The sequence below is a fragment of the Pan paniscus genome, chromosome 10 (genome assembly GCF_029289425.2).
Source record: "Pan paniscus chromosome 10, NHGRI_mPanPan1-v2.0_pri, whole genome shotgun sequence".
Taxonomy (NCBI): Eukaryota; Metazoa; Chordata; class Mammalia; order Primates; family Hominidae; genus Pan; species Pan paniscus.
The window spans coordinates 112,905,767-112,922,089 of NC_073259.2; the positions used below are offsets into that span (position 1 = coordinate 112,905,767).

Here is a 16,323-nt window from a genome sequence, read left to right on the forward strand (position 1 = left end):
CACCCAGGCTGGAGTGCAGTGGTGTGATCTCGGCTCACTGCAAGCTCTGCCTTCCAGGTTCAAGAGATTCTCCTGCCTCAGCCTCCTGAGTAGCTGGGATTACAGGCGTGCACCACCACACCCTGCTAATTTTTTGTATTTTTAGTAGAGATGGTGTTTCACCATGTTGGTCAGGCTGGTCTTGAACTCCTGACCTCGTGATCCACCCGCCTCAGCCTCCCAAAGTGCTGGGGTTACAGGCGTAAGCCACTGCGCCCGGCCTCTGCTTTCAGTTTTTCTAGGGGCAATCTTTTTGCCTCTTATAGGATGTGTCATCCAACAGATGACATGTTTATGTTTTTGTTTTTTCATAGAGGATATATATTTAGGATTTCTAATACAAAGGGGAACAACTAGTAGAAGCCTTAAATTAAATAGGGAAACAAACAAAGATGTACTGCTGTTCCTTCTTTGCTCAAGAGATTATCAGTATGCTTATTTAACTGATAGTTTTCTTTGTACCTTCTCAGGTTTATTATGCTGTCAAGGGACTAGTCTTTGAAGAATACCGTAGGGCGTAAGGCAAACAAACAGAAAACCCTGAAGATGACAGTAAGATTCCCTTCGTTACATCTTAAAAGGAAGGCCAGCAATGCCCATCCTAACTTGGAATGCCATATTATGCTTTTGAGTTCATAAGTTAACAGGCTTTGAGCAGTCAATGGAGCATCCGAGTAAGTAGATGTGAAGGCTGGGAGAATCACTGCTTAGAGAGAAAGAACCCAAGAAACATGTCTAAGTTTGTAGAGGAAAGTATACTCTGCTTCTATGAAATCAAAGCTGTGGGTTCAATGTGCTAGTTTAACATAAATAAAAAATTATATTCTAAAACAAACAATTGTGCCTTAAGCACACCTGGTAGTCTCATAAATGCTGACTGATGGTATAAAAGGTATAATGGATCAAGATGGTTAGCTAGATACCAACTCATCCTTACTGTTGAAGAAAAATAAACTCAAAAAGCAATGTGATTGGTGGTATGTCAAATAGGAATGTCTCTTAGCACATTACTCTGGTCTTGATATGGTCTAGCTACTCTGATTGCTCTTGGGGACTGGGCAAGAACATGAATAGAGTATAATCCATCACATCTTCTGACTGTGGTTCAGTGGCCTAAACATCACATAACAAAACCACATTTGATAGCTTCCTTCTAATTGCAAGACACATAACAAATATCACCAAACAATGTAATTTGTCACATGTAAGTAGTTTTTCTTAAATTTAAAAAATAATTTCAAAAAATGGCTAAGGGCAAAATAAGAAACTAACTCAGCCATTCCAGTGCCAAAGAATTTCAAATTTAAGTTGGCTTTTACTTTTCATTTGAAGTAAGAAATACCCATTCAGCTACAAGACCAAAATTGAGAGACGATATACTCTGAAAAAAAAATCTTATACTAACATCTAAAATCTGAAAGTTTTATTTTAAAAACTCCTTATTAAGGAAAACTTCAAACATATACAAAAGTAGAATAGTATAAATTAACCCCATCACTCTCAGGAACCATCACTCAGTTTCATCTATTATCAACTCATGACCAGTTTTACCCCTCCACTTCCACTTCCCCAGAAATCAAGTTATTTCATCTCTAAACATTTCAGTAAAACCTTACAATTTTAACTGATCACTGTTAGAAGTTGTGGGGTTCTGTGTTTCATTTTTAATTGTTTTTATTTTGGATACCTATGTCAGTGAGGAAACTGGTGTTTATTGAAGACAAGGAGAATAAAAAATCTAGGTTTTTTTTTTTAGTTCTTCTGTGATTTCTTGTACGTAAATACAGTTATAAAATTTTCTCCTCCTTCCACTGAAGGAGATGGAGCTGGCAAGATATAGTCATTCAGTTTTTAACAAGCATTAATTGAGCACTAGGGACAGGGCTGGGTGCTGGAGATACAAAAATGAGTAAACAAAGATCCTATTTCTAGAATGGGTGAGACAGACACAATAAATATTATAGATAATGTCGATATAATATGGAAAATGCTAAGATAATGGTATTCACAGGGTACTTTGGGAAATAGAGAATAAGGCAATTCAGAGGAAATCAGATATTCAAGAAAGGCTTCCAGGAAGAGATGATATCTGAGTAAACGGAAAAGTGCTGCAAATGATTGTTACTATGTCATTATAATAAGTGCAATATGAAGGTTCCTTCAAATAGATTTCCTTCATTTAGTGGGTTGGGGAATTAGCAGGGAAGCTCCTCAAAGAGTATTAGTCTGTGAAGTGTGTAAAACAACAATAATTTATAAAACCAGCCACTATATCATGTCCTGTGGGGAATACCAAAGGGAAAGGCATGGTCTCAACCCTCAAGAAGGTAGGAATGTAGATGGGGAGAAATTCAGCATGCATTGGAAAACTGCACTATAGAATATCCAATCAAATTAGAGAGTTTAGGGATGAGAAGAGTGGCATGAACTAAAATATTTGAATAAGAGCTTGGACCAAGGTTTTGAATATAAATTTAACCTAGATCAAAAAAGGAAGACAATCTAGTAAAGAATATTAAAAGGTAAGTTTTAAGTGGTCAAAGATTCTTTGTCTTTAAGGAGTTATTTCTTCATTCTGTTCATCTTTGGATTGACTGAAGCCAGGTGGGGAAGGTCAAGATCTTTTACCTAAACCTTAAAGAGGTATGTGTGTGCATGTGCTTATGTGTATGCTAGTGTCAGAACATGAAGATTTGATCTAAGAATTTACAACCTATCCTAAGCTATTCCATTAGAATAATGCACAATGTCAGGCTGCAAACGCAAAGGTCTACTCTGGCAGATATCTGATTCTTGGGGGAAAAATGAAAAGCAAAGCCCATAAAAATTAAAGTTATAAAAGACACATAAGAAAATTCAATCAACAGTATAGTTTCCAGCTGTCCTTCTGAAATCAATGACACACCATTTATAATACTATCTTTAATAACAACAACAATAGCGTCAGCTAACACTTATATAGCATCTGCTATAAACACACTTTATATAAATAATTCATTTAATCCTCAAAGCAGCCTGTCTGGTAGATAGTACAACCTCTCCCATTTTACAGAGGGGGTAACTGAGACACAGAGAGACTAATAATTACTCTTTTCTCCATTCTAGTTATTCAACTTTCACTGGTGAGACTTTAGATCAGAGGTTTAAAAGGCATGTAGGTACACAGTGGATATATGTTGAAATCTATTTTTAATAAACTAGAAAAATTACTTATATCCTTCATTGACTTAAGTGAAATGCTGCATGATAGTATAATGGCACAGAACCATAAACATAAATGTCAAATAATCCATGAGGCTAAGAGGTAGAGTTGCAAATAGGAATATGCTCCAGCAATGGCTTGTTTATCAGCAAACCAAACACTAGTCTCTGAATATTTCCCCTGGGATTGAAGAATGCATCTTTTTCACAATAGTTACACAGAGAACAGCATCAAACATATATGACAATAAATGACCATATAATATACAGCAATAAAAGTAGCAATTTGCTATAAGTTTTGTCCCTACTGAACTATAGAAAAATATTACTCCCCAGGTAGAGGTACTTCCTTTTCCTTTCAAACTCTGAAAGCACTTCATATATAGCTAAACTCAGTACTTACATTATAGTACATTATAATTATTTGTTCGTATAGTGGCCTTCCCTCTAGACTACAAGACCTTGAGCACAGAGTCTGAACTTATTCCTCCTGGGATTTAAAAGCCATCCCTCCACCTAGTAGCATGAAGGTTTACTGGATGAATAAATTAATTAATTATTCGATAGGTGACTTTTAGTAAAATCTAAGGCACTATAAAGCATAATAGACAAGTTAAAAATGTCAAGTTGTAAGGGTTTTGTTATTTTAAGGATAGATTCTAATTTCCCTTGCATTTAAGGCCTTTTCTATACCAGCCCTAATCAACCTTCTTAACCTTATCTTGTCTGTTAGATCCTATATATGAATTATTTTATCTTGCACAAGCCCTGTGCTTTCTCACCTCTATGTTTTAACTCAGTAATCTCCAAAAAGTTTTAGATTATGCAACTCTCTCAGTATAAAATATTTGGTATACTTATTTAACATTGTGCTAAAATATATTTATTACTAAGCAAACACAAAAATAGAAGAAAACAGATATTTTAAACAAATGAAGTTTTAATCTTTTCTTCCTCCACACGATGCATTGCTTTGTATGTATCCCACTTTGAAAATCGCTGATTTATATCAAAAGAACAAATCTCATAGCATTTTGTGAGAATTAAATGAATCAATACATATAAAGCACTTATAATGCTTCTGAGCATATAGGAAACACTATACATGCCAACTAATTTCATTACCCTCATTATCATCAATGTAGTTTCTTTTGAGTGTAATAATGTCTACATACCTACCTTCTAGCCTCCTTCCTACACACCAAACTCCTTGAAAGCCAAATGATAAATGTTATCTCTTCAAAGAACTATTTGAATCCATCTCTTAAGGGATTAGGACTTATCGCACTGAAGAAGGTACCAAATCTACAAAGTTTAGCAAGAAGCCATGCCCAGGAAGCCAAAATAAAACTAGAACCATTGGTAAAAATTAAAGATGGGTTTATGGAAAATGATGCAAATGCAAAGAGATATGATTATTAGCTCCATGGGAAAGAAAATATAAGAAAAGTAAATATAGCCATAGTGAAATTATCTGACTCTATAATAAACAATGTTTACATGAACCTAATAATATAAATATTGATGACTAACACAAAATTGTTTATTGGTTGTAAGAAGATCAAATCAATATGAAGATGTTCAGTTGATTTTTGAAATGGTAAAATGTGTCATGTGTTTTTATATTTCCACAGTTGTACTTTTACAGCAGTCTCAGCATAAAAGAGATTTCAAGAAGTTTTAACTCTTACCTGTAACACAGCGGCAAATAAATACACTACTATGAAGATTATAGTTAAAGAAGTATGACCACTTTTCATCAAATGAATAGTGTAGAGGAAAATTAAATGTCCAGGAATCACTAAAAGCAGCAGAACTTGAGCAGACTTATTATTTACTCCTGTAATATAAAATGTAAAAGTAATTAAAACAAAATTATATTTTGGTTAATAATAGGTCATAGTTATTAAAATTTGAGGATTACTTTCTAGTTACTATACTTCATACTATCACATGAAATTTGATTGCCAAAAATAAATTTCAAGTAGTTACAATTCATTTCATTCTCTGAAATTTCCACTATATATGTTAATTAAATGAAAGGTGGTTGCTAAAAACTTGCTATGAAGAACATCGGTCACACTTTAATATCTATCATAAAAACAGAGAAAATATAAAGTTCTTAAAGTACAAGAATGTTTTAATTTAATTTCTTTAGACTTCTATCACTGGTATTAAAAGGGTAGCCATTTCTGATCTTCATTCAAAGGTCAATAATGGCCACGCACAGTGGCTCACACCTGTAATCCCAGAGCTTTAGGAGGCCAAGGTGGGAGGACTGCTTGAGGCCAGGAGTTCAAGACCAGCCTGGGCAACACAGTGAGACCTCATCTCTACAAAAAATAAAGATAAAAAAAAAATTAGCCAAGCAAAGTGGCTCGTGCCTGTAGTCCCAGCTACTCAGAAGGCTGATGTGGGAGGATTACCTGAGCCCAGGAGTTTGAGGTGCAGTGAGCTGTGATGGTACCACTATTCTCCAGCCTGTGCAACAGAGCAAAGCCCTGTCTCAACAGCAACAAAAAATTTTCTAAAACAAAAGTCAATAATCACACTTATTTTCATCAGGGAAAAAAAAATGACAAGAATTGTGAAGTTTAAAATTGTGGTCTTAGTTTTTTGGTAATCATGTGCCTTTGTTTTTTCATAGCCACATAAATAATGCACTGTTCCTTGAAATCGAGGTTATCCCTTCTCAACTGGTTTGTTTGAGATCAAATGCCTACATTTAGAAAGGCCAAAATAATAATATAGATAAGATAGTACATCTGCCTCCCGAAATCACCTGGCAATTATTTTTTTTGTCTTTCACAAAATAAGGTTTCTCTTTCACAACTAATAAGCAAGATACCCCAGAAAGAGGCATCAAAGAGAAACATTATACAAAGATCCTCAGCAACTGCAGACTTGATACACATGCCTTTTCATTCACTGGGATTAGCTCTCAGAAATCGGAAAGTTGAGCAACTTTCACAAAACACATATTCAATAAATGTTGCCTGCCTATAATCTTAGAGAGCAATAGCCCTTGATCTAAAATATGCAAAAATCCATAAGCACATACCTGGACCAAAGAAAGTTCTAAATGGGTAGTAACAACCTTTGGGTTCATCAGGCAATTCTCCTGGAATGCTATGTAAATGGAGGTAGGTAGAAATCCTGCTAGCCTGAATGGCCACCAAATTACCACCAATACCTGAAACACAAGGAAAAACAAAGTAGCAATCCTCATATTTTAAACAATTTGCAGAAATTCAACGCAAGCCTCTTCGTGTAACATTCTGGGCCAATAAAACAAAATAAAGAGTTCTTCTGAAATGTTGATCTATTTAATGTTGAAGTAGATATTCCAAAGGCATAAAATCATTGTTAGATAAGATTAATTCATTATTTTTTCAAACTTGACTGGTATGCAAGCAGACCAGAGCAGGTAATTTTTAAAAGTCATTATCAAAACCAAGAAATAAAATTAGGTACCAAGATCCTTCATGTTTATCACCTTAATGACAGGGAAGATAAGCTGGACTTACTCAAATAGATAAAGCTAGAAACTTTTCTTCTCAGCTTACTAAAGAAATTGGTACAGAGCCACTGGAAAAAATATTCATTACCCTCTCACATACTCTGAGGCAGAAGAGTTGATGCCAGGATGTGAAATGAATTCCAAAGAGTGGTAAGCCCCTCCAAGGTAAGATATGATACTTAAATTGTTTCTCCTTTTGCAGAGTGCAGGAGAAAGAAGTTAAGCCATAAAAGTGAGTAAGAAGAAAACTGAAAAATTCAAATTCTTAACTGATGAGTGTAGGACTGCCTAAGATTGAGGAAAGAGCAAGAGAATCTCAAACTCCATCCCATGCCTTTCACTAAGAAACATCAGCAACTGACTGTTGGGGGAAGAGCAAGAGCACAGATAGTTAAGCCTTCCAGGCTGCAGGCATACAGCCCTCCACGCTTCACACTTAGCACAGGGTAGCCGGAGCATGCCCATAAAGAAAGTTGAGGTTAGTGGTGAGCTGAAGGTAATGATAATAACCATAAAAAACAAACCCAGTTCAACTGCTGACTAGATTGACTCAATCCTCCATCCTAATGATCTAGCAGAAGAAAAGAACTCCCATTTCTAGGCATAAATAATATTTATCTCAGTCTCCAATGGTCTTGTATGTATAATGTCCATCATTCAATTAAAAAATTAAAAGACAGGAAAAAGCAATAAAGAATATAAACCATTGAAGGAGTTAAGAAGTCATCAGAGCCAGACCCAGAGATGAATCAGGTGTTGAAACCATCCAACAAGGAATTTAAAATAATTATAATTAATATGTTAAAGGATCTAGTGGAAAAGATATACAAATATATTAAAAGACAGACATAAATTAAAAGTAAAAATATGGGAAAAGATATATCATGCAAACACTAAGGAAAAGAAAGTAAGAGTGACTATATCAATATCAAAGGGGAAAAAAATGGCATTCTAACAGGGAATATTACCAAGGATAAAGACGAACGTCGAATAAAGTTTAAGAAGGTCAAGACGGCCAGGAGCAGTGGCTCCCGCCTGTAATCCCAGCACTTTGCGGGGCCAAGGTGGGTGGATCACGAGGTCAGGAAATCAAGACCATGCTGGCCAACATGCTGAAACCCCGTCTCTACTAAAAAAAATACAAAAACTAGCTTGGTGTGGTGGCGCGTGCCTGTAATCCCAGCTACCCCGGAGGCTGAGGCAGGCGAATCACTTGAACCCTGGAGTTGGAGGTTGCAGTGAGCTGAGATCACACCACTGCACTCCAGCCTGACGACAGAGTGAGACTCTGTCTCAAAAAAAAAAAAAAAAAAAGTCAAGTCCTCAAAATACATCAAGAAGCAAAAACTCATAAATCCAAGAGGAAAAATAGACAAGTCTGTTTTTATACACAGAAAACACTGTATCTCATTCATTGAGTACACATATAGTAAGTCCTCACTTAATGTCATTGATAGATTCTTGGAAACAGACTGTAAGCGAAATGACATACAGCAAGTCCTAGAATAGCATCATTCAATGTCGTTGTATTATAACATTGATGAGAAAAAAGTTGGTTTTGTTATGTATTGTTTCACCTAAAGTCACAGTTTTAAGAACCTATTAATGATGTTTAGGGAGGACTTACTATATTTTAAAAATCAACAGTGATATAGAAGGCTTTAATAATACTATCAGCCAGTTTAATCTAAATTACATTTGTAGAACATACTAGCCAACAACAGCAGAATACATTTCACACATGCACTCATGGAACATTAATGAAGACAGACCATATTACAGGCCATAAGACAAGTCTCAATAAATTAGAAATGATTGGAACATGCAAAGTATGCTCTCTTTCCATAACAGAAAAGTAAGATATCTGAGGATTCCCCCAAATATCTGTAAAGTAAACAATACATTTCTAAATAACCCATAGTTCAAAGAAGAAAACACAAGGAAATTTGGAAAGTATTTTGAATTTACTACAAATGAAAACATAAAATATTGAGATATGTGGGAGGCACATAAAGCAGTACTTAGCAATTCATAGCATTACTTATATTAGGAAAGAAGAAAGCTTTCATATCAATGATCTAAGGCTCACATCTTAAGAACCAAGAAAAAAAATTAAACCAAAAGAAAGCATAAGGAGGGAATAAAATAAGAACAGAAATCAATGAAATAGAAAATAAAAACAGCAGAGAAAAATAAATGAAACAAAAAGCTGCTTCTTTGAATAGATAAAAAAGAGGTAGAAGACACAAATTCCAATATCAAGAATGAAAGAGAAGTCATCACTACAGTGCATGCATTAAAAGGATAATATAGGAATATCATAAACTTTAAAAATACTAAACAATTAGCAAATCAAATCCAGCAAAACATTTAATGTATATCATAATCAAATTTGATTTATCCTAGGAATGCAAGACTGATTTAATAGTTGGAAAGAAAGTAAAACAACTCAGCACATTAACAAATGAATGGAGGAAAAAATAATATAATTGGATGAATAAATGCAGAATAATTTATAAAATTTTATATTATCATTAAAAACTCTTAGCAAACCAGGAATCAAGTAGGACTTCTTTAACTTGATAACCACACACACACACACACACACACACACACCAAATCTGACATATGACAAAGGAGGAACTGCAAATCAATAAATAGTGCTATCGACTTTTAATAAGTAGTCCTAAGATAATTATTAATATGCCAAAAACCTATGCAATTTGATCCCCACTCATATCATGCACAAAAATAAATTCCACATGATTAAGGACCTCGTGCAAAAGAAAAACATATTAAGTTTTGCAAGATGATAACGAATAGATGAAAAGGATTTTTTAACAAAATAGATAAATTACACACCATAAAGGAAAAAGTTGACAAATCTGACTACAGTGTAATTAAAACCTTCTGTTCATCAAAAGACACCATGGAGAAAGGGGAAAGACTAGCTACAGAGTGGAAGAATTTTTTTTCAACACATATAATTGTCAAAGGACTACTATCCAGAATATATGAAGAACTCCTACATGTAGAGAGAATCAGTAATTGCAGAAATGTGAATAAAAGCACAATAAATATCATTTCATACTCATCAGGTTGGCAAACCTTTTAGCCTAAAAACATCAACTATTTATAACGACGTGCAGCAATGAGAACTCTTACACAAAGCTAGCAAGAGTGTCAACTGTTATAATCCCTTTTGAAAACATTTTGGCATTGTGTAATAAAGTTGTTGAGGCCAAGTGCAGTGGCTCACACCTGTAATCTCAGCCCTTTGGGAAGCCAAGGCAGGAGAATCACTTGAGCCTAGGAGTTTGAAACCAGCCTGGGTAATATAGTGAGACTTTGTCTCTACTGAAAATAAAAAAATTAGCTGGGTGTGGTGGTGCACACCTGTAGTTGCAGCTACTCAGAAGACTGAGGCAGAAGGATGGCTTCAGCCCAAGAGATTGAGGCTGCAGTGAGCCGTGGTCATGCCACTGCACTCCAGTCTGGGTGACAGAATAAGACCCTATCTTTAGTAAGTAAGTAAGTAAATAAATAAAGTTGTTGATATGTATACCCTACAATCTAGCAATTCCACTCTTAGACAAATACTCAAATAAATGCCTACATATATACAACAGTTGGAAGAATGAGCTCTGAAAGAAGTATGAAATCAAGAGAACTTGACATCTTAAATTTATGAAGGACTCCATTTAAATCATACCGAATACACTGGTGCAGGAGATTTTTGAAGAAGAAGAATTAGAGAACAATTGCAACAGGATGTCTGAACCAGGTGCTAAAAGTTGAAAGCTTTGATGATATCAGACAGAATCAGAAGGCAGCAATCCTCTGGCCAGGTCTACTACCCACTGTTGATCCAAGTTACCTGGAAGCAAAATAGATTTCCCTCCAAAAAAAGTGTGATGAAACTACATTGTTTTTGTTTTGTTTTTATAATAGGATTATCTGGCTTGTGCTAGATTATTAATTCTTTGCTTAATAGTTTAGGATGTGATGTTTAGGATCCAGTTTCTTATTAAGAAAAAACCCAGCCCTAGCAGCCTCCAAATCTACGCAGTTTAATCTTGGGCATACATAAATATTATACTCAGAAATAAAGATTGAGTAATTTTGTTCAAAGATATTTAGGTCAATATTACCTATATATCACCTATATATTGCCGGATACCTAGTGAAGTTTTGGCATTCACTGCATTCTAATAATGTTCATTTGTTATGTGGAATAAGAATTTAGCATTTTTTAATTGCAGAAAAAATGTAAGTACAGAAACAAGAAAAGCATGAGCTTCCCCCCTTCTAAGCTGAGAGGTTGATCACTTTTTGTGCCAATGCACCAAAAATGAAGCAATTTAAACACTATTGTTTTAAGGCTGAAATTATAATGTCTTGATCTTAAACTAAATGTAGCTTCATGATTTCCTCATCACATCTCATTTAGTAAATACAAAATTCATTAAAGCAAATGCTTAAGATAATTTAAAATGCAGTTCATCATAAAAATGTTTAAAATATGTATCCCAGGGAGTTCTGAAAAAATTTCTAAAGGAAAATAAATTTCTTTAAAAATGTGTTTAAAAGTCACATGGACTAGATAGAATAATTAAGGCACATAAATGCAGAGCTGTGTTCTCTGTAACATTCTGACTGTGGCTCAAACTATGTGGGTTTTTCTGAAAACCGCCTCAGTCACTTGCTACGACATCACTGATATTTAACTTCTTAGAGCTTCCATTTTCTAATCTGAAAATAAGGATAATATCTATCTCATAAGGATGCTGAGAGAATTAAATAAAATAATGCATACATGAAAGATGCTTAGCACAGTTTCTGGACATGGTAAAGGCTTAAAAAATGTCAAATATTATTGTTATTATCAATAATAAATTTATGTATATAATGTGATTCTGACTTGGCATTTTCTTAATTATAGATCCTGACATTTTCTGGAGAATTCATTGGTCAGAGGATGTCCAGAAACTGTACAGATTTTCAATTCACAGACTATTTTGTTTTAAAATATATATATGAAAGAGAATAAATCATTTGGTGCCCATTCTATTTATCTATTTATTCATTTATTTTTATTTTTAGAGACAGGGTCTTGTTCTGTCTCACAGGCTGGAGTGCAGTTGCGTCATTATGGCTCACTGCAACGTCGAACTCCTGAGCTCAAGTGATCCTCCTGCCTTAGCCCCTTGCGTAGCTGGGACTACAGGTATGCATCACCATGCCTAGCTAATTTAAAAAAAAATTTTTTTTAGAGATGGGGTCTCACTGTGTTGCCCAGGCTGGTCTTGAACTCCTGGAGTCAAGCGATCCTCCTGCCTAGGCCTCCCAAAACACTGGGATTCAGGCATGAGCCACCAAGCTTGGCTAGCACCCATATTTTAAACAATCAATTAAACTGCCTTCTGTTTACTCAATGAATTTTCCACTAACAGTTAGAGGTGACTATCTTTTTAAAGTCTGGATTTTCTAAATCTGAACTCACTTTCTAAAGAAAAGAATAGAGGCTGGTCCAATGGTAGTGGTTTATCAGAACTTACTCACATTAGTGTTGCTAAAGTTGGTATACGACTATCCACTGCTAAACTCACTGACGTTAAAAAATAAAAAAATAAACAAACAATTAGACAGAACATTGAATAATTAGCATGTATCGGTACTCATCTGATAATAGCATATAAACAAGGCCAGTAGCTTATACCTCTAAGTGAAGGTAAATGAAAATGTCTCAGAAATTGAAAGCGGCAGAGTATTTAACTACATAATGCAAGCATTTTCACAAAAAGTTACTGGGTAAACCAATAAGGGGTAAACTAGCAAAAACAGCTTTGTAATCTTTCTCTTTATAGTCACTCAAAAGGAAAAGAATCTAATATCAAAAATTATACTTAATGCAAAGCAGAAGATTACATTCAGATACGTTTTTCAATGATGGATATTTTCCATAGGAATGCATAAATTGCATTCCTCTTCAGTTACTCTGGGGATTCTCTTGGGGGTAATGTTCTATGTAGTATTTTATTGGATATGGAATGCTTCAATGCAAACACAGAAAGCATCTGCTATTAAGCCAAAGTATATCTACTCTACAACTGCAACTTCTCTTGAGTTTGAAACAAAAAGCTACTAATGATTAATTGTAGCTCTCTTCTAAAACCCACAAATTTGTTGGTAAAACTTTATAAAACTACTTTTATCATTTCTTTGTTACCATATAACAGACTAAAATAATGATAATAAATATAAACAGTCTTATAAATAAATAGTTTATCACCTTATCACACTGTAGTCCAGGAAACACAGACATAACTGATGTTATAATTGTACCAAACTAAAAAGAAAATGAATGAGAGACTTCAGAAAGACACTGATATCATTTTTCCAGATAAGGTGAATAAAATTTTTAAGTAAACAACATAATTATTGAAGGGGCTAATTAAAGTTTTAACCTCTCATGGTTTCATCATGATCATTGGTTATATTTTTAAACTATAACAAAATTATTACCTTAGAATAGTTTTCTTTAATGTCAAAAAATCCTTTCTTGCTATAATGACATACACTATGTTTCTACTAAAAGCTAATCTGTCAACATTTCTTTTAAATTATTTAAATTCTTCAGGGACTAATTGCACTATTAAAGCCAGTGGAGAGCAGCTAAAGATAGTCTCACACAAATTAAAAACATTAGTAAAAACAACTTGTCAATATACTAAATAATACGCGAGATTCCTCAGTATCCACAAGACAGAATTTTAAGTGCCTAATGCTTGAATAAGCTCAGTTGATGAAATAAAGTTTGAGAGTAGGAAGAAATTATCAGCAGGTTCATCTAGGGACTGTTTTAAAAATCCAAATTTATGTTTTGTTAAATTTAGAAATATATGTTTCCAGTAAATGTTTAGCACTAACGTCATGGAATATATTTCAAATTCTGTCAAGAATTCCTTTGCACATTCTGAAGGGAACCCAAAGCAAAAGTTCATTTTCTTAAGAAATAAATCTTTATAATCAACAGCATAATAAGTCTGGCCCCTTCCTATATCCCTACCTGTTTTCTCCATCTCTATGTACCTCTGCATTTTCACCTGTCCTCCTCTCAAGACTTACCAGAACTCACATGCAGAAATTACTCTTTGAGTTTCAACAAATGCAAAAAGATGGAGGAGAAATACCTTCCATTTTTTCATATTTTTAAGAAGAAATGCATTGGAACACCCTTTTAGTGAAGAGCTTTTTATTTAAACAAGGGTAGGCGTATTTACCTCCCTAGTCCCTAATCCATTACCTTTACCATTTCCCTCCCACTTGTAGACAAGGTGGTAAATGGCTGACGAACTCTCTAAATTTTCTACCTCCTTTACCATAGATCATGCATTATTTTTTAAATAAATGTATTATGTATGTATGTATGTATTTAGAGACAGGGTCCTGCTCTGTTGCCTAGGTTGGAATGCAGTGGTGCAATCACAGCTCACCGCATCCTTGATCTCCTGGACTCAAGTGATCCTCCCACCTCAGCCTCCCAAGTAGATACGACTACGGGTGCATGTCACCATGCCTGGCTGATTTTTTTTTTTTTTTTAGTAGAAATGAGGTCTCACTATGTTGCCTTGGCTGGTCTCAAACTCCTGAGCTCACACAATCCCACCTCCTTGGCCTCCCAAAGTGCTGGGGTTATAGAAGTGAGCCAGCGTGCTCAGCCTAGATTATACATTCTTAACAGAGGTGAAAACTGGTTCTTGAGGGGAGAAAAAATATCACTCATTTTATTTATAAAGCCCATTTACACATACAGCACATAAATGGATAAACAGTAGATGTGCAAAATAAAAATTTCATGGGTAGGTATATTTAGAAAAAAAATTGATTCAAACGGCTCCTTCAAAAGGTGATGATGAAAATAAAAGATTGAAAAACACCGCCGGCTGGGCGCGGTGGCTCACGCCTGTAATCCCAGCACTTTGGGAGGCCGAGGTGGGCGGATCACGAGGTCAGGAGATCAAGACCATCCTGGCTAACACGGTGAAACCCCGTCTCTACTAAAAATACAAAAAATTAGCCGGGCGTGGCGGCGGGCGACTGTAGCCCCAGCTACTCGGGAGGCTGAGGCAGGAGAATGGCGTGAACCTGGGAGGCGGAGCTTGCAGTGAGCCGAGATCGCGCCACTGCAGTCCAGCCTGGGCGAAAGAGCCAGACTCCGTCTCAAAAATACAAAAAAAAAAAAACACCGCCTTAGATCAGAAATTCCCAACCAGTGTACCTCACATGGGTTACAGCTGTGTGAAGATACTATCCTCCAAGCTCTTGGCATGGCTGCAGTGCCAAATCAGGTACCTCTGGTTACAAATGGCTGTCTTCTTCACCCTAGAGTGCCATCCAAATATTATTAATTTTTATGTGTGCCATGACATGAGAAAGATTAGAAAACACTGCCCTAGAGAAATGAATCTCTCTACTTTCCTGGGACAACTGAGGCTGTCAGTTGTAAGGCCCTTCATCTTAGTCTCTATCCCCTAGCCCATATCTGTGTATTTTCACCTGTCTTTCTTCAAGACTCCTTTTCTTACCACATTGAGATAAGGGGTTATCCTTTCTTTCCAAGGCTACTCTGTGGCCCACCGTTTCATGGGCCTTGCTCCCTCATTATTCACCATCTCTCATGCATCCTTGATCTTTCCTTCTCTATTACTCCTTTGCCTCCTTGCCAACAAACGTACCCACATGTCTCTTCTCTTGGAAAAAGTTCCTCATCTGGACTTCTAAGTGTCATTCTAATTCTTTTCTTTTCATTGTCAATTAATTAATATGAAGTCTAAAAGTGCTACTTCTAAGATGTTTATTGTTTTATACTATTTAATAAATGCAAAAATAATATTTATAAAATACATGTAAGTTACAAAGACTTATACTACAAAAAAACACCCATGTACCCACCACTCAGTTTAAGAAAAGGAATTCATTATCTTTAGATTTGTAGTGCCCTCTGTGCTCTTCCTTAATCCCATATCCTTCCTTCGCTATCAGAGTGACTATGTTTGTGTTTTTTATTCTCGTGCTTTTCTCTGTGTTATTACTACATACATGTATATTCCTAAATACTATATAATTTGGTTTTACATACCCTTGAACGTTATATAAATGGAATAATTTATCACATAAGTTTCTGAGATTCATCCTTGCTCTTCTGGGACATGTAATTAATCCATTTTTATTGTTAATAACATTCTATTGTAAGACTGTACTTTCATTTATCTAGTCTGCTACTCAACAAAACTGAACTCTCAAATGACTTCCTGATCACTGAATAAACAGTCCGTCTTGAATCCTTCTTGGCTACAATAACATAGCTTTCATCCTCCTTCTAACCAATGCATCTTGAATTCAGAAGCTATTTCAAGAGCAGATAAAAATAGAGACGATAAGGGAGAGGAAGTATGCGATTGGGGATGTCTTGTTTGGGACACTGGGTAGCTAACACTGCTAACTGACACAGGAAACACCGAAGGGCAGGTTTGCGGGGAAGAGGATGAGTTCAGTTAGAA

The 16,323-nt window shown here is 35.3% G+C and overlaps 1 protein-coding gene across 3 annotated transcripts in view; it reads right to left on the reverse strand.

Moving 5' to 3' along the window:
• Nucleotides 1-16,323, reverse strand: part of SLC41A2 (solute carrier family 41 member 2) — a 156,802-nt gene that overhangs the window by 38,163 nt on the left and 102,316 nt on the right. For all 3 annotated transcript variants that reach the window (XM_034934374.3, XM_034934375.3, XM_055096070.2), the window contains exons 9-10: nt 6,302-6,433; nt 4,932-5,080 (exon numbers count right to left, since the gene is read on the reverse strand). In XM_034934374.3, coding sequence (XP_034790265.1) covers nt 4,932-5,080; nt 6,302-6,433 — 281 coding nt within the window. The remainder of the gene's footprint in view (nt 1-4,931; nt 5,081-6,301; nt 6,434-16,323) is intronic.